This window comes from Trematomus bernacchii, unplaced genomic scaffold (assembly GCF_902827165.1).
Source record: "Trematomus bernacchii unplaced genomic scaffold, fTreBer1.1, whole genome shotgun sequence".
In the NCBI taxonomy this organism is placed as follows: Eukaryota; Metazoa; Chordata; class Actinopteri; order Perciformes; family Nototheniidae; genus Trematomus; species Trematomus bernacchii.
Genome location: NW_022987674.1, coordinates 9,197 through 33,800, shown reverse-complemented (window position 1 = coordinate 33,800; position 24,604 = coordinate 9,197). Strand labels below are relative to the sequence as shown.

The following is a 24,604-nucleotide window of genomic DNA, read 5'->3' as shown; positions in this document are numbered from 1 at the left end:
ATATCTCTCTGGCCACACTCCAACTCAAAGCTTTCAAATCACAGCCACTCCCAGTCGGTACCGGTGTTCCCCAGGGCTCTGTCCTGGAGCCTCTTCTTTTCATCATCTATCTACTTCCTCTTGGCCATATCTTCCGTAAATTCAACATTCACTTTCATCGTTACGCGGATGACACCCAGCTCTATTTGTCCTCCAAACCGACCTCCATCCTCCCTCCCACCTCTCTGTCTGATTGCTTACAGGAAAAAAAACGAGTGCGCTTCTGCTGCCTGTGAGGGAGGCGCAGAGACAGGTGGGGGCACACAGATCCACTCTCAGGACACCATACAGATATAATAATAATAATTACCTTTAGGTAACACTTTAGATCAGGGATGTCAAACTCAAATCCTCATTTAGCGAGTTATTTTGACACAATGAACCCTTGTAGTTTCATGTCTCGTTATATAAGATTAGTACATGGCTTAGTTGAATACTCGATTCTGATTGGTCAATTCAGAACACGTGACACGTTGTTAATCCAGAACAGACAGACTGCTGTCAAGGATTTATTGGCCGTTGTTAAGGATGCTCATATCTGCAGAAAGAAGTCCGTTCGATTGAACTCTATACAGTTTGGCTGAAAAGCAAACTGGGACAAGAAAACAGCGGAGAAGTAACGGGCAGAAACCCTCCTTTTTACGCAGCGGTCCAGACATAGAGATCAGATTCAGTGTGCAGTTCCTTTGGCATTAGGGCAGGGATATCTAGATACTTCCCAAGGTTTGACATCATGGATTGTGCTACTTTTAAAGCAAGCAACGATGTTTTCAAATCTGTAATCAAAAAGCTCCTCAAAAACGCTATCGCAGCAGTTCCTGCCGTTGCTAAGGAGGATCGAGAAAGAGAAAGGAAAAGAGGGTAAAAGACGGAGCGATGGACGTCAGATAAATGAACTGAAGAAGGCAGAGAGGAAGTGAACACTAACGGGAACACGGTATGGGCTCTGCAGAGTTTAGGGACTTGTTAGTGGATCAGAAACTGTGAACAGAGTTGGACAGTTACAGAAAACATCAAACAGTGCTGCCGTAAAGTTGTTGTTGTCCCAGTTCCAGCCGTTGGTGCGCCGCGGAACGGAGTTTTTTTTTCTTAGCGGAAGAAATACGATCATTTTTAAGTCAATAAAATCATTTCAATTAATATTGGGAGTCCCTTCAGGCTCATCAAGATCCCTCCGCTTCGCGTCGGGCTCCCTGATCTGCCTGTCGGGTGTTCTTTTACCCATAATGACCGCCTAGCTGCACATTATCCCTTACATAGCCCATATTTGTTTGGTGAGTGGGGGGCACACAGATCCAGTCTACTGTCAGGACACAGATATAATAATAAACTTTAGGTAACACTTCAGATTAGGCCCAGAGACAGGTGGGGGCGCACAGATCTAATCTCCTGTCACCATACAGATGTAATATCCATATATTCACCTTGCAGGTGACTATATACTATGTGGCTTTCATCCTGGTTTATCTGTTTAAGTCATGGATGTTTAAAGTGTAATGTCTTCATATTTGTCTAACGTGATAGTTCACTTTTCATTCAGGAAGTATGACGCTGCGCTGTCAGTACGCTTGTCCCTGTTTGTGATTGGTCAAATGTTGCTAACCCCGCCCCTTTCATGTGAACGCGCTCTCAGCCGGACGGAGAAACCCTGGCTTGAGTTACCGAGTTGATATCCAGCGTCGTAGGACCGCTTAGCGAGAGCGCGTTTGTTTTGGGTTAGTTAAGATAACTCAAACATATCCAGGGTCTGTTGAACTGGATTCGTCGTACAGGCCACTGATGTGATGAGTGACTCCTGTTTGTTTGTGTTGTTGTTGTTGTTTGTGTCAGGCGGGTCAGAGTCAGCAGCAGCAGCGTCAGGAGGAGGCGGCGGAGAGGAGGCTGAGGAAAGCCTCCAAAGAGGTGCTGCAGATGAGGGGGCAGAGCCAGAAGGAGCCCCTCCCCGTGCAGACCTTCAGGTAAACACACAAACAACAAGTCCCTACCTTCAGGTAAACACACAAACAACAAGTCCCTACCTTCAGGTAAACACAAACAAGTCCCTACCTTCAGGTAAACACACAAACAACAAGTCCCTACCTTCAGGTAAACACAAACAAGTCCCTACCTTCAGGTAAACACACAAACAACAAGTCCCTACCTTCAGGTAAACACAAACAAGTCCCTACCTTCAGGTAAACACAAACAAGTCCCTACCTTCAGGTAAACACAAACAAGTCCCTACCTTCAGGTAAACACACAAACAACAAGTCCCTACCTTCAGGTAAACACACAAACAACAAGTCCCTACCTTCAGGTAAACACAAACAAGTCCCTACCTTCAGGTAAACACACAAACAACAAGTCCCTACCTTCAGGTAAACACACAAACAACAAGTCCCTACCTTCAGGTAAACACAAACAAGTCCCTACCTTCAGGTAAACACACAAACAAGTCCCTACCTTCAGGTAAACACACAAACAACAAGTCCCTACCTTCAGGTAAACACAAACAAGTCCCTACCTTCAGGTAAACACACAAACAAGTCCCTACCTTCAGGTAAACACACAAACAAGTCCCTACCTTCAGGTAAACACACAAACAACAAGTCCCTACCTTCAGGTAAACACAAACAAGTCCCTACCTTCAGGTAAACACAAACAAGTCCCTACCTTAGTGGTCAGTGACTTCCCTGTCACCTCGTACCTCCATCTAAAACTTTAGCCCCGCCCCCAACACCTGAGCAAAGCGCACCTCTTGCTGCAATGGAAAAATGCATTGTTCAAACTTCAAAGCGGCTCCTACACATTGCAGGCTTTTTAAATCCTGCTGATCTTCCCACGCATGGCCCTTAAAGCTGTGATGAAGGGTTTGATCTCTTCTTCTCACGGAGGCAGCAGTATTTAATCTAAAGGCGCCTGGAGGGAGACTCTGACAGCTGAGGTTCAGACCTCAGGATCTTTAGGAGCTGCGTAAACACGGGGGGGGGAACCGGCTCACCTGGATCACCTGAGGAGGGACACCTGTTCTCTCTAACTCCTCCTGGTAGCCCCTCGTTAAAACCTCCTGTGAGACGTTTCTCTGAAGAGCACCTTCAGTCTGAGCGCTGCGAGTCTCTGGGCGCTCAAACAACTACAGCATGGCTCCACAGGGACTACAAACAACCCATAATGCACCAGTGTCTGGAGGAGTGCTCTCCATTCAGATAAACTTAACTTAACTTAAATACTAAATGTTTTATTATCTTGTCTTGTTGGATAGGAAGAAAACATCTAATTTATTTTACATTTACCGAGAACGATTTACGACTGATGATTAGAAACCTGGGAATATTTATTTTCATTCATACATGTGTAATAGTTCATTTAACAGGCACAGTGCACATTAATAGGGTTTCTGTAAATGGAGGATATTTTTCATGACTTTTCATTCAGAATTTGAAGAAAATGTTGTTTAACCTATACCAAAAACTATTTACAAATCATGAGACATGGTTTGTATTTTTTCCGGGACATTCATTAGCCAATCGGATACGTTTCATCTGTTGTCTCCGGGCAGATTTCACAATACATTTTTTATGTATTTTATTTTCGGAAACATTTCATTTTCTTGTGTTTTAGAGATTCATCAGAATCTGTGTGAGTTGAATAATAACTGTATTTTATTCCGCAGAGAGAAGATGGCTTTTTTCACGAGACCAAGGTTCAACATCCCTCCCCTCCCAGCGGACGACGTATGATGGTGTTTTTGTGATATTATTATGAAGTATTTGTCGTATTTTCTGAGCTCATGAAGTTTTTCTCGGAGGACGCCGTACTGTAACTTATTTTATAGTACTTTCCTTGAAGGAAACGCTTCCTGCTTTAACTGTGTTTTATTTTGTAGCTTTGGACGAATAGCACTTGGATGTTTTTACAGTTACCTGGAACGCCTCTGTTTCTAATTCTTAAAGTTATTTACATCAAATGTCACTTTGTAATCCACTTTTATTACAGATGTCCTTTTGTTGTTGTGTTATTAAAGTTAATATTATTTCATGTACTTTTCAATATATGGATGAATATATGAGACACTGTATTCATGTCTGTATCTGCAGTTACCTCGAATCATTAAACACGCCTCAGCTCTTCTTTCAGGAAGTAACTAAGTACTTTCACTCAAGAACTTAAGTACAAATATGAGATACTTTTACTGAGTTATTCCACTTTATGTTACTTTTAAGCAGTGGTGTAAAGTAAAGTACATTTACTCAAGAACTGTACTTTACTTTTACTCAAGTACAGGATCTGAGTACTTCTACTTTTACTCAAGTACAAGATCTGAGTACTTCTACTTTTACTAAAGTACAAGATCTGAGTACTTCTACTTTTACTAAAGTACAAGATCTGAGTACTTCTACTTTTACTAAAGTACAAGATCTGAGTACTTCTACTTTTACTAAAGTACTAGATCACATCTATGAGATAAAAAAAGATACGATCAAAGTTTGAAATGCATCAGAATCAGTTTTCGTAGGTTTATACACATGAGGAATCTGCTTTGGTATAAATACAGAGACACAGAAAGAAGAATATGTAACCAAAAATATAAAAGCTATTATACTGATACTAATAATGCAGTAAAATATAATAAAATATAGTATATTCAAAGTGGAGAGTTATGCTGATTTAAAAAGAGGAAGACATGTTGGATTTTCCCTGAGATTAAGTTAAGGAAATACTTTATTAAAAATAAATGGAATAGTCTTTGAAATTAATGTCAAAGATATTCCAAAAAGATGTCCTTTAAATGTGTCACGAGTACTTTAAATACTTTATTCGTATATTCCTCAGATCTTCTCCCATCTCTAAATGTTGAACACGATAATAAAACTTCTTACTTGATGTTTTTCACCTCGGCTGCTTCAACGTTTCTCTGAACGAGTCACCGCTGATCTCACCACAAACCGGTTCAGCTGACCTCAGTCTGAACATGCAGAGGCTTCAGGAGCACACACACACACACACACACACACACACACACACACACACACATACTCGGGGGCGGAGTGGCGCAGCGGGCTGTGCGTTTGATCATCAGATCAAGGGGGCGTTGGGGAACTCCAGTTCAAAACCCGCTCCCGCCGCCACTGCGTCAGGCCGTTGTGTCCTTGGGCAAGACACTTCACCCGAATTTGCTCCTGTGGGTATTGTCCACAGTACATGTATGATATTAATGTGTACTTGTAAAGCGCCTTGATGACTTTGAGGTGTGAAGATGGGCGGTGTGGCGCAGTGGGCTGTGCATTGATCATCAGATCAAGGGGGCGTAACCCGCCGCTGCTGCGTCTGTAAAGCCGTTGTGTACTTGGGCAAGACACTTCACCTGAATTTGCTCCTGTGGGTATTGTCCACAATACATGACCGTTACATGTATGTATGTGTAATGTGTATCTGTAAAGCGCTTTGGGTCATGGAAAAAGCGCTATAATAAATATAAGGAATTATTATTATTACATACACACACACAGAAAAACACACACACACACAACTTTTATGATAAGTGGAATACACACATTCACACACACACACTCAGAAACACTGTTATGAAGGAGAGGATGTATTTATATATATTTAAAGCTGAGAACGATGATGAATTGCTTCAAAACGTTTACGACAAGTGGAACACACGCGCTCAGGGGCGGTTCTAGGGGGGGGGGCAGGGGGGGCCTAATCTTTCTACATACCCCTGCAATCCCCTTCAAGTACCCGTATAGGGACCCCCGTAAAAAGAAAATACTTTAATACTTCAAGTTAATTGAGGCCTTGTAACTAATTCCCCAGGACTCGCTTGAAGTGAATATTTCTGTACTTTCCGTGCTGTTCGGAGTTTAAATCTTTGTAGTTTTTTGCAATTATTCTAAGTCTCTTTTGTTGAAAGCGTCAGCCAAATGAAATGTAGTGTAATGTAAAAGTACCCCTATAGGGACCCCAGGAACCACTGCTTCAAAGTTAGTCTGAGATGAGGCTCTGCAGTTAGTGTTATAGTTTTAGTCAGTTTATGTATCTGATGATTAAACGCAGACTTCATCGTCCCACTGAGGCTTTTACAAATCTCCTTTAACGCCATCAAACACTGGAGTTTGCTTCCAGCTGATCTTAAAAATGTTCCAAAAATGATAGTGTAAAACCGGTCCAGCCAACATTGAGCTACTGTGGTTTGAGATGTTAGTTTAAATGATTAGTGATATGATAGTCCTGATAAATGTGCTGGTGTTTATATTGTATAGATCCATGCTTTGATCGGTTGATGATCTCATCACTGAATCTGGCATCTCTTCGTCTGTGGCTGAGAGAGAGTGTGGTCATGTTTGAACGAGTAGGTTGTAAAAACTGTAAAAAAAGAAATCTGCCTCCTCTTTAAAAGATACGTCGAGTGACGTCGGATGAGGCAGTTAAAGGAACATCTGTCCATAAAATATATGAAAAATGTGAACATGTGAAAATGACTGAAAGGTATGTGGATAAAAGTCCAAAACGCATTGTGTAAACGTCCAGAAAGTGTTTTGCAGAACAGAAATCTGCCGTCCATGCACCGAGTGTAAAAGAAACCATGAAAATATAAACGTTTATTCCTTTTTCAGTATTTTTATTATTTTAAAATACAACAGTAACTCTGGATGTTTGCAATAAGAAAGATGAAACCTCTGTTTACTCCTCATTCTGCAAATACACATTCATCAGATCTTTCACACGTTTTTAAAACCTGCATTTACACTCATTGTGTTCAAACCCTTTGGATCATGCATCATAATCTGTAAACATAAGGATGGATGTAAAGGTGAGAAACACCTCAGTGTGTTTTAAACTAACAATTATTTCATTATAAAATAGAAAAACATTTTACATCCCAGTGTCTTTTCAAAACAGTTTTTATAGGTTTCCTGTCGAGCAACTTCCGATTGGTCGAAAATGTATGCAAAAAAAGTCCTACAAATATGTGGAAAATGTCCGTGCCTGTCCCACAGCATCAAAAACGTGAATAATTGATTGTCCGAAATAGTTTTTGCAATTATTTCTGAACTACTTTTGATGAGTGTTTCCAAAAAATGTGTCGGAAAAGTCAATTCAGGTGATAAGGTTGCTGATTGGCTAATGGTTGCACAACCCAAAAAAACATTGTGACATCACAAAGTGACCAAAATCTGATCAGATCATTTTCAGACAGTTTTTTTATCTCGATGGATCAGGAGAGGAAAAAGAGAGGGGGTCTTTGTTCCTGAGACTTTCAGACACTCTGAACACAGAGGGGACACATGTTCATGTAGAAGAGACATGAAGAAGTGGGTTTTTCAGAATAGGCGACCCAAAAAAAGGAAATAAATATATGAAAAATGTGAGCAAAACATGTGAAAATGACTAAAAAAGTATGTGGATAAAAGTCAGAAATGCATTGTGTAAACGGTCCAGAAAGTATTTTGCATGTTGCAGCTCCACTCTCCTCAGCGCTGGATCTTCTCTGTGACTGATGTGGAATGACAGCCAATAATTACACTTACGTAACCTCCAGGTGAGAGTTCAGCACATTCACACTCAAATAAAAACCTCCTGCTGCTCGTGTCTCTCCGTTAATCTCATCGTGATTCGCGGCTGGTGTTTCTCCAGGAAGAAGAGAGTTTCTGAGTCTCAGGGTCAGATCATGGATGTACAATAAGAACTGGATACAGCGTTGGAGGCGGGGCTTGTTCTTTCCTATGAGAGCTGCTCATTGGCTCATGAGGACAAAATGGCCTGACATTTTCAAGAGCAAAATGTCACAGATTACCCATCATGCCTTGGTGTCAGAGCAGAAGTACCTGTATGTGGTTTATAGAGCAGGCGGAGGTACGTTTTCCCTTAAGCCCCGCCCCCGATCTCCTGCTCTCGGCTCAGTAGAATGAATGAAGAGAGAAAATAAATCTGGATTCAGCTTTTAGGTCATTTTACAACTCTTAGGACCTAATGTTTCTAATGTAATGTTTTTTAAATGATCCACTGATTTACAGACGTCTCTTTCCCCATGTTAGTCAATGGGAAAAAGTATTTCTGGGCCCAGGGACGTCACGGACTGATACGGAAGCTGTAGTACCGCCGTTTGGCCACTAGGAATGTTTTCCTCAGAGTCCGGAGCACTACCTGGGGGCTTGATGTCAGATCGGGATGGAGACGATGGTGGGCAGCGATCCGATCTGAGGAGGGTTGTACTTCTCGATCCTCATCAGACGCCGCAGGATGTCGTCGCGGTGCAGTGGCCATTCGTAAACATGTGTGTTCTGCAGCCAGTTCGGGACGTGACACTAAAAACAGGAAACATGAGTCAAAGATTCATCACTTCTTGTCCCCTGGTCAAATTCAAATTCAAAGGTTGTATCATCAGATGCTCAGCAGCTACAGTGTAGAAATGGCAATGAAATTCTTCTGCATGCGTGCGTGCGTGCATGCGTGCGTGCGTGCGTGCATGCGTGCGTGCGTGCGTGTGCGCGCGTGGGGATTGTTGCAGTAGAAAGTTCAACTGTAGCGACCGGTACATTAATGGGAAACCCTACATGTTCCAATTCTGGAAATGTATGCAAGTTAGCACAAGTTCAAAAGCACAATCATCTGCATATTTAACCTTAACACTTCAGAAAGCTGGAGTATGAAGAATAATGGTGTTTTCATGCCAGTAATGAAGGGGAGCTTCCTGGTGATCTCCCGCTCCCTGTAGATTCCTCACATGGTTGACAGCCTGTGATTTGACAGTGTGTGTTATCAGTGTATCTGTGTCATCACACTGAGCAGATGATTCACCTTTTTCGCCCCGGGGAACACGATGGGAATAAACCTGAAGTTCTTGCTGCCGTTCTGGATGAACTCATTCTGGAGCTGAAGAGGAAACACAATCAATACAAGAATTAAAGCTGCAGAGTTCAACTGGCTTTCCCCTCGCCATCACTGGGATTCAATATACATTACATTACATGTTACATTACAATGTACCATACCTATCCTATACTATAGGTTCAAGGTTCTTTATTGTCAAACTAACATAGCTACAGAGTAATTATGTCGTTGAAAATCTTATGTCACAGGCTTCTCCAACAATGCAACATAATAATAATACAGATAGTAAAAGTAATACAAAAATAAATACTGTACTGTACTGTACTATACTGTACTGTACTATAATATACTATACTGTACTATACTATACTGTACTATAATATACTGTACTGTAATATACTGTACTGTACTGTACTGTAATATACTATACTGTACTGTACTATACTATACTGTACTGTACTATAATATACTGTACTATAATATACTGTACTGTACTATACTGTACTGTAATATACTGTACTGTACTATACTGTACTGTAATATACTATACTGTACTGTACTATACTATACTGTACTGTACTATAATATACTATACTGTACTGTACTATAATATACTGTACTGTACTATAATATACTGTACTGTACTGTACTGTACTATAATATACTGTACTGTACTATACTGTACTATACTGTAATATACTGTACTGTACTATACTGTATTATACTATAATATACTGTACTATAATATACTATACTGTAGTGTACTATAATATACTGTACTGTACTATACTGTACTATACTGTAATATACTGTACTGTACTATACTGTACTATACTGTACTGTATTATACTATAATATACTGTACTATAATATACTGTACTGTACTGTAATATACTATACTGTACTGTACTATACTATACTGTACTGTACTATAATATACTGTACTATAATATACTGTACTGTACTATACTGTACTATACTGTACTGTAATATACTGTACTGTACTATACTGTACTGTAATATACTATACTGTACTGTACTATACTATACTATACTGTACTGTACTATAATATACTGTACTGTACTATACTATAATATACTGTACTGTACTATAATATACTATACTGTAGTGTACTATAATATACTGTACTGTACTATACTGTACTGTACTGTAATATACTGTACTATAATATACTGTACTATAATATAATATACTGTACTGTACTATAATATACTGTACTGTACTATACTGTACTATACTGTACTATAATATACTATACTGTACTGTACGATACGGACTATACCAAAACGAGAAGATACGAGACGAGACCAAACTAGAATAGACGAGACGATACCAAACGAGAAGAGACGATGACGGGACGAGACGAGAATAGACGAGACCAAACGAGAAGAGACGAGACAAGACGGGACGGGGACGAGACGAGACCAAACGAGAAGAGACGAGACGAGACCAAACGAGAAGAGACGAGACGAGACGAGACGAGACCAAACACGAGAAGAGACGAGACGAGACGAGACCAAACGAGAAAGAGACCAAACGAAAGAGACGAGACGAAACGAGAAGAGACGAGGAAGAGGACGAGACGAGACGAGACGAGACCAAACGAGAAGAGACGAGACGAGAATAGACGAGACCAAACGAGAAGAGACGAGACGAGACCAAACGAGAAGAGAGAGACGAGACGAGACCAAACAGAAGAGAAGAGACGGGACGAGACGAGACCAAACGAGAAGAGACGAGACGGGACGAGACGAGACCAAACGAGAAGAGAAGAGACGAGACGAGAAGAGACGAGACCAAACGAGATAGAGACGAGACGAGAAGAGGACGACCAAACGAGAAGACGAGAGATAAGAGACGAGACCAAAACGAAATAAAGACGAGACTATACTATACCAAACTATAGAAATATACTGTACTATACTATACCAAACTATAATATACTATACTGTACTATACTATACCAAACTATAATATACTATACTGTACTGTACTATACCAAACTATAATGTACTATACAGTACTATACCAAACTATAATATACTATACTGTACTTCTGGACCCCAATAAACATGATTTGAAGGCGACAGATCTCAGAGAGTGTTTGTTATATAATCTTTATAAATGTGAGTGTGTTTCGGACCTGTTTGTGGATGTAGACGGTGTTAAAGGTCCTCTCGTCGCTCTCCAGCCCCCCCACTGAGGACGTCACCGTCTCGTAGTATTTGGGACTGATGATGATGATGATCAGGTACTCTTTCTGAGGGAGGGGTGCAAAAGACTTGTTAACTCGACCTGTCAGAGACCTGTCTTCATTCCTAAACTGCCTCATAAAACATGTTTGATCTAATAAAAAAGAAAAGCCACAGAGGTGTAACGTACACATGTCCCAAGTCTTAAAGTCCCAAGTCTTCTTTCAAGTCTTGAGTCTCAAGTCTTAACCTTCAACTATCAAACAAGTCTAGTCGTATCCTTCAGGTCTCAAGTCTTAACCTTGAAGTCTAAAGTCACAAGGTCACAAGTCCTAACCGTACAGTCTTGAATCTCAAGTCCTAATGTTTAAGTCTCAACCCTTAAGTCTTAGCCTTCAATTCTTAAGCCTCAAGTTTAAATCTTCAAGTTTCAAACAAGTCTCTAATTGGATCCTTCAAGTCTTAAGTCTTTAATTCAAAACTTCCCGTCTTACCTCTCAAATCACAAGTCTTAAACTTCCCGTCTCACCTCTCAAATCACAAGTCTTAAACTTCCCGTCTCACCTCTCAAATCACAAGTCTTAAACTTCCCGTCTCACCTCTCAAATCACAAGTCTTAAACTTCCCGTCTCACCTCTCTAATCACAAGTCTTAAACTTCCCGTCTTACCTCTCAAATCACAAGTCTTAAACTTCCCGTCTCACCTCTCAAATCACAAGTCTTAAACTTCCCGTCTCACCTCTCAAATCACAAGTCTTAAACTTCCCGTCTCACATCTCTAATCACAAGTCTTAAACTTCCCGTCTCACCTCTCAAATTACAAGTCTTAAACTTCCCGTCTCACCTCTCAAATCACAAGTCTTAAACTTCACGTCTCACCTCTCAAATCACAAGTCTTAAACTTCCCGTCTTACCTCTCAAATCACAAGTCTTAAACTTCCCGTCTTACCTCTCAAATCACAAGTCTTAAACTTCCCGTCTCACCTCTCAAATCACAAGTCTTAAACTTCCCGTCTCACCTCTCAAATCACAAGTCTTAAACTTGACGTCTTACCTCTCAAATCACAAGTCTTAAACTTCACGTCTTACCTCTCAAATCACAAGTCTTAAACTTCCCGTCTTACCTCTCAAATCACAAGCCTTAAACTTCACGTCTCACCTCTCAAATCACAAGTCTTAAACTTCCCGTCTCACCTCTCAAATCACAAGTCTTAAACTTCCCGTCTCACCTCTCAAATCACAAGTCTTAAACTTCACGTCTCACATCTCTAATCACAAGTCTTAAACTTCCCGTCTCACCTCTCAAATCACAAGTCTTAAACTTCCCGTCTCACCTCTCAAATCACAAGTCTTAAACTTCACGTCTCACCTCTCAAATCACAAGTCTTAAACTTCCCGTCTCACCTCTCAAATCACAAGTCTTAAACTTCCCGTCTCACCTCTCAAATCACAAGTCTTAAACTTCACGTCTCACCTCTCAAATCACAAGTCTTAAACTTCACGTCTCACCTCTCAAATCACAAGTCTTAAACTTCCCGTCTCACCTCTCTAATCACAAGTCTTAAACTTCACGTCTCACCTCTCAAATCACAAGTCTTAAACTTCCCGTCTCACCTCTCAAATCACAAGTCTTAAACTTCACGTCTCACCTCTCAAATCACAAGTTTTAAACTTCACGTCTCACCTCTCAAATCACAAGTCTTAAACTTCACGTCTCACCTCTCAAATCACAAGTCTTAAACTTCCCGTCTCACCTCTCAAATCACAAGTCTTAAACTTCCCGTCTTACCTCTCAAATCACAAGTCTTAAACTTCCCGTCTCACCTCTCAAATCACAAGTCTTAAACTTCCCGTCTCACCTCTCAAATCACAAGTCTTAAACTTCACGTCTCACCTCTCAAATCACAAGTCTTAAACTTCCCGTCTCACCTCTCTAATCACAAGTCTTAAACTTCACGTCTCACCTCTCAAATCACAAGTCTTAAACTTCCCGTCTCACCTCTCAAATCACAAGTCTTAAACTTCACGTCTCACCTCTCAAATCACAAGTTTTAAACTTCACGTCTCACCTCTCAAATCACAAGTCTTAAACTTCACGTCTCACCTCTCAAATCACAAGTCTTAAACTTCCCGTCTCACCTCTCAAATCACAAGTCTTAAACTTCCCGTCTCACCTCTCAAATCACAAGTCTTAAACTTCCCGTCTCACCTCTCAAATCACAAGTCTTAAACTTCTCAGGTCCTAAAATTCACAAGTCCTAGTCAAATGTTCATTAACTCTAAAGCTCATTACCTCACTGAGGTAGCGCTCCATGAAGTCGATCTTACTGATGCTCCTGAACTGCTGCTCAAAGATATCGATCTGAAACAGAAACAGAAACGTCTTTGTAAACATCCGGCAGCTCCTGTGAGAAAACTCAAAACATTCAAATAAACTTTATACGTACGTGTGTGTCGAAGCCGTTGTGTCGCAGCAGAGCCACGAAGTTTATGATCTCGTTCACGTGTTTATCGTTGTCCGCTTCATACGTGACGAAGACCCTCCCTGTATCAGAGAGCATGGTGTTATAATGAAAAGACCATTGTTAATATGTAAAAATAACCTGCAAATAACATGTAAATAACCTGTAATTAATGTGTAAATAATCTGTAATTAATCTGTAATGAATCTGCAAATAACAGGTAAATAAACTGTAAGTAAACTGTAATTAACATGTAATTAATAGACGTTTAATAACACATAATTCATCTGTGATTCATCTGTAAATAATCTATAAATAATCTGTAAATAATCCGTAATTAATTTGTAATTAATCTGAAAATAATCTGCAAGTAATCTGTAATGAATCTGTGAATAAACTGTAAGTAAACTGTAATTAATAGACGTTTAATAACACATAATTCATCTGTAAATAATCTATAATTAATCTGCAAATAACATGTAAATAATCAGTAAATAACATGTAAATAATCAGTAAATAACATGTAAATAATCAGTAAATAACATGTAAATAATCAGTAAATAATCTGTATTTAATTTGTAAATAATCTGTAAATCACCAGTAATGAATCAGTAATGAATCAGTAATGAATCTGTAATGAATCAGTAATGAATCTGTAATGAATCAGTAATGAATCAGTAATGAATCAGTAATGAATCAGTAATGAATCAGTAGTGAATCAGTAATGAATCAGTAGTGAATCAGTAATGAATCAGTAATGAATCTGTAGTGAATCAGTAAATAACTGTTTAATGTGATGTTGAGCACTCACTCTGCTCCAGAGACAGCGGCGTGCTGTGAGGCTGCTTCTGTTTAGCGGGGGCCATGTAGTCTCTGCAGGAAATACGTTATTTAATCATTCTAATTAAATAACTAGAAACATGCAACATGAGGGGGGGGGGGGGGGGGGCTCTGATTTATTATAGATTAAATATCATGTTTACACATCAAGACATCCAGACACAGAAGTCAAATGAGCTGAACAAAAATGTGATTATTTATTTGGCTTATTTTGTCAGGAAAATTTAAATATTAGGTCCTGTTTATTTAAAAATAAAAGTTCGTCTTAAAAGTATAAAAATAAATTGGTAAAATAAAATAAAATCCAAACAGTATAATTAAATTAGCAGCAACATCTTATAACACCAGGTTCATTCAAAACATTGAGTTGTTAACCCTGCAGAGCGCCGGGTAGCCTCCTGTGATGCAGAACTATATTAAGGATATCTTTGATGTAATAATAAAAACTCACATGTGAGAGAATCCGGCTCCAGGAGGTCTGCCGGCGTCAGGGTCTGAAGAGAAGACAGAACATCAGCACGAGAGGACTCTTTAAAGTAGAGACACTACATACTGATATACACCTGAACATCAGCAGGAGAGGACTCTTTAAAGTAGAGACACTACATACTGATATACACCTGAACATCAGCAGGAGAGGACTCTTAAAGTAGAGACACTACATACTGATATACACCTGAACATCAGCAGGAGAGGACTCTTTAAAGTAGAGACACTACATACTGATATACACCTGAACATCAGCAGGAGAGGACTCTTTAAAGTAGAGACACTACATACTGATATACACCTGAACATCAGCAGGAGAGGACTCTTTAAAGTAGAGACACTACATACTGATATACACCTGAACATCAGCAGGAGAGGACTCTTTAAAGTAGAGACACTACATACTGATATACACCTGAACATCAGCAGGAGAGAACTCTTTAAAGTAGAGACCACTACATACTGATATACACCTGAACATCAGCAGGAGGGGACTCTTTAAAGTAGAGACACTACATACTGATATACACCTGAACCTCAGCAGGAGAGGACTCTTTAAAGTAGAGACACTACATACTGATATACACCTGAACATCAGCAGGAGAGGACTCTTTAAAGTAGAGACACTACATACTGATATACACCTGAACATCAGCAGGAGAGGACTCTTTAAGTAGAGACACTACATACTGATATACACCTGAACATCAGCAGGATGAGGACTCTTTAAAGTAGAGACACTACATACTGATATACACCTGAACATCAGCAGGAGAGGACTCTTTAAAGTAGAGACACTACATACTGATATACACCTGAACATCAGCAGGAGAGAACTCTTTAAAGTAGATACACTACATACTGATATACACCTGAACATCAGCAGGAGAGGACTCTTTAAAGTAGATACACTACATACTGATATACACCTGAACATCAGCAGGAGAGGACTCTTTAAAGTAGAGACACTACATACTGATATACACCTGAACATCAGCAGGAGAGGACTCTTTAAAGTAGAGACACTACATTCTGATATACACCTGAACATCAGCAGGAGAGGACTCTTTAAAGTAGAGACACTACATTCTGATATACACCTGAACATCAGCAGGAGAGGACTCTTTAAAATAGAGACACTACATACTGATATACACCTGAACATCAGCAGGAGAGGACTCTTTAAAGTAGAGACACTACATTCTGATATACACCTGAACATCAGCAGGAGAGGACTCTTTAAAGTAGAGACACTACATACTGATATACACCTGAACATCAGCAGGAGAGGACTCTTTAAAGTAGAGACACTACATCCTGATATACACCCTGAACATCAGCAGGAGAGGACTCTTTAAAGTAGAGACACTACATACTGATATACACCTGAACATCAGCAGGAGAGGACTCTTTAAAGTAGAGACACTACATACTGATATACACCTGAACATCAGCAGGAGAGGACTCTTTAAAGTAGAGACACTACATACTGATATACAACTGAACATCAGCAGGAGAGGACTCTTTAAAGTAGAGACACTACATTCTGATATACACCTGAACATCAGCAGGAGAGGACTCTTTAAAGTAGAGACACTACATACTGATATACACCTGAACATCAGCAGGAGAGGACTCTTTTAAAGTAGAGACACTACATCCTGATATACACCTGAACATCAGCAGGAGAGGACTCTTTAAAGTAGAGACACTACATACTGATATACACCTGAACATCAGCAGGAGAGGACTCTTTAAAGTAGAGACACTACATACTGATATACACCTGAACATCAGCAGGAGAGGACTCTTTAAAGTAGAGACACTACATACTGATATACAGTAAAACCTGAAACCTTTTAGAGGCATACAGTAGAGGTTTAGGGTTAACAATCCTCCATGTCTTTTTGTTTTTACATTGAAACAAGCTACAATTACACTCTAGTTTGAATAGCAGACTCACAGTAGGGGTTATATGCAGGGTGTTGATGGGGGGGCCAGGGTTTGGGGCCCCTGAAGGGGTCGGGGGGTAACTGGGCGAAGCAGGCGGCCCCCGGTGGAGCGCAGGAGTACGGAGACAGCGTGTGGTGGAACAGGTTCCCAGAGGGGGGGTTGGAGCACAGAGACAGAGGCTGCTCCAGGCTGCTGGACACCAACTTGTACCCAGACAGGAAGCTCTCTGCTGGGGAGGAGCCGCTGCTGGGGTACCCCCCCGACCAGCTGCTGGAGAAACTGGGGTGCAGCCAGGCGTCGGCGGGGGGCGTCTGGCTGGGGAAGGGCGTGGGCTGGCTGGAAGATAAGATAAGATAAGAATCAGAATCCATTGTACCAACTATGTGCAATATATATATATATATGCTGTTAATAACTGTGCAATACCTGGCTGCTAAATCCTCAGAACGGTTACAGGATGTGTATTTTGTAAATTGTGTAACTTTGGTAACACTTTATATGAAGGTACACAAATTAACCATCAACTAGTTATTAAGTCTTACATATTAAGACCCAAACTCATGTACAACAACTTCCTTACTTGCAATAAATCAGCACTAATTAGAGGGTTATTGAGGAAAAACTCTCAACTAATGGCTTATTACTTGTAGAATATGGTCATGTAGAATAAGGCATTAATAAGTGTTTTATAATGACTAATAAAGAGCCAATATGCTGCTAATATGCATGTTAATGAACAACTAGTTGATGGTTAATTTGTGTACCTTAATATAAAGTGTTACCGTAACTTTTTTTATTATCATTTTTGTATCTTTAATACTTTTTTATGCATGCTTTAGGTATATAACGGTATGGTGGCCCTGAAGTGCAAGTCAAAACAACATTTCACAAAACACTACAGCACGTTCTCCCTAAAGGAATACCCTTCCCGTAATCTTTCAAATGTCGTTGTGTTTTCTGAAATGTTGTTTTGACTTGCACTTCAGACCCACCGTATGAAAGACATGAACAAGTGCATTTAGCATGATAGGAGACCTTTAAAAGAGGGGACTGACCTGAGGCTGTATCCGGGGGGCTGGTAGCAGCAGAAACCAGCAGGGGGGAGGCTGTGTTTCAGGTCCTGCCTCTGGGTGCTGGAGAGGGAGGAACCGGGGGAGACAGGGTGAGGGTCCCGATGGGGGCAGACAGGGTGAGGGTTTGGGTCCCGATGGGGGGAGACAGGGTGAGGGTTTGGGTCCCGATGGGGGTGAGGGTTTGGGTCCCGATGGGAGGACACAGGGTGAGGGTTTGGGTCCCGATGGGGGGAGACAAGGTGAGGGTTATGGTCCCGATGGAAGGAGACAGGGTGAGGGTCATGGTCCCGATGGGGGTGAGGGTTTGGGTCCCGATGGGAGGAGACAGGGTGAGGGGTATGGTCCCGATGGGAGGAGACAGGGTGAAGGTCATGGTCCCGATGGGGGTGAGGGTTTGGGTCCCGATGGGAGGAGACAGGGTGAAGGTTTGGGTCCTCGGAGCTCATGGTCTCATCGTCCTCCTCAGGAGTGTTCAGGTGAAATCTGCTCAGCTGCCTCACGTGACTGACAGGAAACAGAAATAACACCTAAATAACTACAGGTGCACAGTGAAAGTCCTGCATTCAAAATGTTCCTAAAGTATAAAAGTATTCTCATCAAAATATAGTTAAAGTAGCGACAGTAAAAGTAGTCATTGTGCAGATTGGTCCATTTCAGAATAATATATATGATATGTTTTATAATGATTGATCATGAAAGTGTTCTCAAGCTGGTAAAGGTGCAGCTAGTTTGAATGACTTTGTATACTGCAGGGTAGCTTGTGGATTTACTCCAGGTGGAACTAAAGTCTGATTTAAGACTTGATTATATTTCACATCCTTCATCCACATCTGTGAAGTAACTAAAGGTATTAAATACATGTAGTGGAGGAAAAGTACACCATGTACCTCTGAACTGTAGTGGAGTAGAAGTACAAAGGAGTAAAACATGGACATATTCAAGTAAAGTACCCAAACATTGAACTTACTTCCCACCTCTGATTATTTCTCATTGTAAAGAACGTTGTGCTGTATTTCTCGGTTCTACACAAACATCTGTTCCCTTTAGTCTTTACTCCCTCCTCAATTCACTCAGTTTGTATCTCATGTATCTTGTAATCTGTAATCTGTAATCTGTAATCTGTCACCTGTGTGTTGCTGGTTGTGTGGCAGCGGGCAGCATCATTGATCCTCCTCCTCACATCCATCAGCTTCCTGTTTACGCTGCATCTGAACTCTGTATAGAGGACATTTCATTAAAGGTCACCTATCGTGCAAAATCCTCTTCTTCATGTCTCTTCTACATCAACATGTGTCCCCTCTTCTTCATGTCTCTTCTACATCAACATGTGTCCCCTCTTCTTCATGTCTCTTCTACATCAACATGTGTCCCCTCTTCCTCATGTCTCTTCTACATCAACATGTGTCCCCTCTTCCTCATGTCTCTTCTACATCAACATGTGTCCCCTCTTCCTCATGTCTCTTCTACATCAACATGTGTCCCTCTTCTCATGTCTCTTCTTCATCAACATGTGTCCCTTTCCTCATCAAATGTGTCCCCTCTCTCATGTCTCTTCTACATCAACATGTGTCCCCTCTTCTTCATGTCTCTTCTACATCAACATGTGTCCCCTCTTCTCCATGTCTCTTCTTCATCAACATGTGTCCCCTCTTCCTCATGTCTCTTCTACATCAACATGTGTCCCCTCTTCCTCATGTCTCTTCTACATCAACATGTGTCCCCTCTTCCTCATGTCTCTTCTACATCAACATGTGTCCCCCCCCCCCCCCCCCCCCACCTTATCACCTGAATCTCCTCCTAGAGCACCATTGAGTTCTTTGTAACCAAATCTCTCTGAGGTGCTTGCCCCACGGGAACGCATACGGCAAAACGCATAGGATTAACGCAATCGCCAAAAAGCTTCCGTCCACACGCAATAGACACCGGATAGTGTCTGCCCACACGAGACAGCTCCATTTAGATCCAACCGCTGGAAAAAGCTTCAGTACTTAAGCCGAGCCTGTACGTGGCGCTGTAACTTCCTCCACCAAAGCAGCGAAGAAGAATGGTTGTCATGGTTGCCCTTCTGTTTATTCTCCGCGGTGGGGGCCGAGGGAACCGGGCAGAGTTTTTCGCCGGTCAACGTGTGTTAAAGTTTAAATCTTCCGGACAAAATGATAAAAGTGCCGGTCAAAGGTCTTCTTTGTTATTTATTGAGCTTTAAAACAAATGAATAACGACTCTATATAATGATATATAATAATAAAATACACGGAGCCTCTCTTTTTCCTCTCTTCTGACAGCTCAGTGTCTGTCTCATGCAGCAGCTGATCCTGTAATGAGTGACCCGACAGTAAAAATAAACATTTATAACTAGTTTAGGTAGTTTGAGAGGTAATTAAAATAGCTAAGGGTGATGATCTGACTTGAAGTGTGTGTTTTGCTCCTAGGAGCTGCGTGTCTCCGTCCTGTCAGATTAGACTTCACTCGCGTTTATGTCCATATCGAGATAAATAATCTGAATTCAGTGTGCAGTTTACTTTGACGCGGGGGTGAGCAGCAGAGGTGGGGGGAGGCAGGGCTATTGCATCATCATTATCACAAAATGATCGTATAGGTCCTACACACGGAGCCGTTGGACCCCCCAGAGCGTTGCGTATGCCGTTCTATCCACCTTGGGACCCGTTATCGTTACCGCAGTTGTTTACTGCCATATTCGGTCGTCCTAGTGTGGCAGAACGGTCTGTATGACACTAAACAGTTACGCAAACGGCCGTATGCGTTCCCGTGGGGCAAGCACCTCAGAGGGGCATGGGGGGGGGGGGCTCCTTATTTTCATCTAAAGTAACAGACAGAGAATCAGCACTTTGGAAACAGGACTGAAACAGAGGGGATTATGGGTAATGCTGCAATGATCTGTTTGGTGTTTCAGCCAATCAGAGACAGGCTCTGCATATATCTGAGACCTGGGATATATTGATGAAGAAACAGTATAACAGGGGACCTTTAATACCCAATTAAAACTGACTTTGCAAACAATATCTCAAAGAGCAGCACTTTTTATTTCCTAACTGAGCGTTGTGACGTCAGCCCACGCGCTGCTGCTGATCAAAGGCCCTCCACTCACTCGGGGATTTCTCGGGGTGTTTGGTGGTTAAAGCTCAGATGATGATATGTGGAAATACAGAACTGATGCAGACACAAGATGGAAAATCAAACCACAAAACTTCCAGAAGTATAGAATATGTCTCAACACGTCACGTTTAAAAAGAGATGATTCACAGCTTTATTATCATTTATAATTGGAGACATGAAAACTCCAGAACTACGGAAGCCCTTAAGAGACATTTTATGGGCGTTTGTGGGCTTTTGTCCCTCCCCCAAATGATACTCCCGCACAACGGGGTCTAATCGGCAAACACCATTACATTCATCTGTGTATTCTTGTCAATAAATATATATCGTTACATCAAAACAAGTCTCTCCTGATTGGACAAGAGTTATTAGGAATAGCTCCTGCGATTTCAGGGTCATTTATTCAAGATACTACATCTCTCTTCAGATAATGACATGAATCAAGAATGATAAATTAAATGTTTTTTTAGATTATACACAAATAAAATGTATTATGTTTTTGTTTTTCACGTTTTTGTTGTGTCATTATCTCAAGATGATGGAATAAAGACATACAACACACACCTACTGAACACTAATGTAGGTCTAACAAAAGTACAAAAATCAGTTGAGGAGTGTGTACCGGTGTTATGCCGTAGATTGAAGCCCTGTTCGCGGGGACGAGCAAAGTGACGTCATCGCCTGTATTGAGCGTTCGCCTAGTTTTCTAAGCGGAACAACGAAAGATACTATTTACTTTCTCTCTTTTGAATGATATATTTCCCATCAGATTAAACAGCAAACGGCTGAATAAATAATGTGCATACAAATTGCGTGGAGGCTCGTTTTAAGGACACTTTTCAGATCTGTCACGATCTTCGTATTGGAACAAACTTCAGTTTTTGAGTCCACTCTGTTCTGTTCCTCCTTCCTACAGAACAGACAGGATAATATGTCATTTGTCAGTCTAGTCCTATTTTTTAAAACCTTCTCTGTTGTTTAAGTGTCTGATAACCACGAATAGTAAGCAATGATATAACAGTAATTATATAACATATGTCAGACACTGTGTTATTTTCAATCAAGCCTAAAAGATTATAATGTGTTCAAACTGGCTTCACTCGCTTTAATTGCTCCTTTGAATGTAATGTTCCTCTGTGGTTTCCTACTCAACACATGTTTGTATTGTAATGCCACTCATATTTTATTTTTTATTGTATTTTAAGGTGACATTGAATGCTTTGAAAGGTGCCCTAAAATAAAGTGTATTATTGATCTTATATCTGTGCCTATATCACACGATTAATGTTCCTTATTTTAGACTAGGTTAATCCTGGTGTCAATAGGGAAGATCTGCACTGTTCTCTAACATGTTCAGCAGAGCAGGTATTTCTCCTGCCAGATTTGGAACCCCCCCTATCATTTTGTCCAGGATGGTCATAGACTCACCAAAATCACACTGGTGTTTGCTGTTCCCCTCTAGTGTGTGCTCGCAAAAGCATTTTACTCTGGGCCCAGCAGGTGAAAAACTAAAGAGGGGCTTCCATATCCGGCAGACCAGGTGTTGTAGCTGCCGGATTTGGAAGCCCCCCTATATCTTTGTCCAGGATAGTCACAATTTCACCAAAATCACACTGGTGTTGCCTGTTCCCCTCTAGTTTATGCTCACCAAAGCATTTTACTCTGGGCCCAGCAGGTACAAAACTAAAGAGGGGCTTCCATATCCGGCAGAGAAGGTGTTGTGGCTGGCTGCCGGATATGGAAGCCCCCCTATAATTTTTCACCTGCTGGTCTCAGAGTAACATGCTTTTGTGAGCACAAAGTAGAGGGAAACAGCAAACACCAGTGTGATTTTGGTGAGTCTATGACTATCCTGGACAAAGGTATAGGGGGGCTTCCAAATCCGGCAGCTACAACACCTGGTCTGCCGGATATGGAAGCCCCTCTTTAGTTTTGTACCTGCTGGGCCCAGAGTAACATGCTTTGGTGAGCACAAACTAGAGGGGAACAGGCAACACCAGTATGATTTTGGTGAAGTTGTGACTGTCCTGGACAAAGTTGTAGGGGGGGTGCCATATCTGGCAGCACCTTCTCTGCCGGATTTGGAAGCCCCTCTTTAGTTTTGTACCTGCTGGGCCCAGAGTAAAATGCTTTGTATTGTAATGCCACTCACTTTGTTCCAATACGAAGATTGTGACAGATCTGAAAAGTGTCCTTAAAACGAGCCTCCACGCAATTGTATGCACATTATTTATTCAGCCGTTTGCTGTTTAATCTGATGGGAAATATATCATTCAAAAGAGAGAAAGTAAATAGTATCTTTCGTTTTTCCGCTTAGAAAACTAGGCGAACGCTCAATACAGGCGATGACGTCACTTTGCTCGTCCCCGCGAACAGGGCTTCAATCTACGGCATAACACCGGCCTACACACACACACCTGACAGTTCCTGTAAACACACACACACCACCCACACACCCACACACACACACACACACACACACACACACACCACACACACACACACACACCACACACACACACACACACAGCACTTTCCACTGAAGCTGACCCAGTTATATATCCGTTTAACTTTTGTGCTGACTTCATGCACTTTATAATATAAAATACACCTCTGATTATTATCTATATACACACACACACACACACACACACACACACACACACACACACACACACACACACACACACACAGAGAGAGACACACGCACACACACAGAGACACAGAGAGAGAGAGACATACGCACACAGAGACACACAGAGAGAGAGAGAGAGACACGCACACAGAGACACACAGAGAGAGAGAGACACGCACACAGAGACACACAGAGAGAGAGAGACACGCACACAGAGACACACAGAGAGAGACACGCGCACACAGAGACACAGAGAGAGAGAGACACACGCACACAGAGAAACACAGAGAGAGAGAGAGACACACGCACACAGAGACACAGAGAGAGAGAGAGAGAGACACACGCACACAGAGACACAGAGAGAGAGAGAGAGACACACGCACACAGAGAAACACAGAGAGAGAGAGAGACACACGCACACAGAGACACACAGAGAGAGAGAGACACACACGCACGCACACACCGCTTAAATCCGCCTGTGTTTTCTTGCAGGTGTTACACAAACACAAATAAGCTTTTAAACACATGAGAAATGTGTCGAAGTTAAAGAATCTATTGTGTAACTTTAAGAGACCCTGACTCACCTCTGCAGGTAAACTCCTCCTGAAGCGCGCGACCCCCGTCAGGAAAACACCTGAACACCAGAAGAGCTCACATAAACAAACCCTGAGTTTATATTAAAGTATAAAGATGTGTTTAAAGTCCTCTCCGTGAGACAGAGGGCGGATTTTGACGGAGGGAGCGCTCGGTTCTTCGATTTGAGGCTGAAGCCCCGCCCCCCTGCTGAGAGGCTCCACCTGCGGGGGATGTTTTTACATTTTTAGGAGCAGACTGAATGGTAACAAATGTTTATTCTCAAGTGAGGGAACTATCGTTTTATACCGAGAGTGCAGTTCCTTTAATTTTCAAAATAAAGTTTAAATCTCTTGCACTAATGTAGACATTTTTGTGCTTTATTTGCCATA

At 41.4% G+C, this 24,604-nt stretch overlaps 2 protein-coding genes across 3 annotated transcripts in view; one reads left to right on the top strand and one right to left on the bottom strand.

Moving 5' to 3' along the window:
• wwc3 (WWC family member 3) overlaps positions 1-4,149 on the top strand; it is a 54,296-nt gene extending 50,147 nt beyond the window's left edge. The window contains exons 22-23 of the mRNA XM_034136179.1: positions 1,870-1,997; positions 3,692-4,149. Coding sequence (XP_033992070.1) covers positions 1,870-1,997; positions 3,692-3,758 — 195 coding nt within the window. The 3' untranslated portion in view covers positions 3,759-4,149. The remainder of the gene's footprint in view (positions 1-1,869; positions 1,998-3,691) is intronic.
• A 2,464-nt stretch (positions 4,150-6,613) lies between these two features.
• Positions 6,614-24,382, bottom strand: LOC117487556 (adapter protein CIKS-like). 2 transcript variants are annotated; one of them, XM_034136202.1, is made up of 11 exons: positions 24,224-24,382; positions 19,017-19,105; positions 17,873-18,394; positions 16,828-17,153; positions 14,827-14,869; positions 14,347-14,408; positions 13,521-13,618; positions 13,367-13,435; positions 11,025-11,141; positions 8,827-8,901; positions 6,614-8,333 (listed from the first exon to the last, which is right to left on the bottom strand). In XM_034136202.1, the coding sequence occupies exons 2-11, from the start codon at positions 19,052-19,054 to the stop codon at positions 8,187-8,189; spliced, it is 1,497 nt and encodes a 498-aa protein (XP_033992093.1). In that variant the 5' UTR covers positions 19,055-19,105; positions 24,224-24,382; the 3' UTR covers positions 6,614-8,186. The 2 variants fall into 2 exon arrangements, with proteins under 2 accessions (XP_033992093.1, XP_033992094.1); XM_034136203.1 differs by lacking the exon at positions 19,017-19,105.
• Positions 24,383-24,604: the final 222 nt, after the last annotated feature.

What these genes read in the sequence shown, in the direction of transcription:
- LOC117487556 (XM_034136202.1), bottom strand. Translation starts at nt 19,054, where the DNA reads ATGATGCTGCCCGCTGCCACACAACCAGCAACACACAG. An exon ending in CCCTGCATATAACCCCTACT is followed by an intron (nt 14,870 to 16,827) that starts GTGAGTCTGCTA and finishes TCTTCTCTTCAG; the next exon opens with ACCCTGACGCCGGCAGACCT. An exon ending in CCGTCTACATCCACAAACAG is followed by an intron (nt 8,902 to 11,024) that starts GTCCGAAACACA and finishes TTTCCTCTTCAG; the next exon opens with CTCCAGAATGAGTTCATCCA.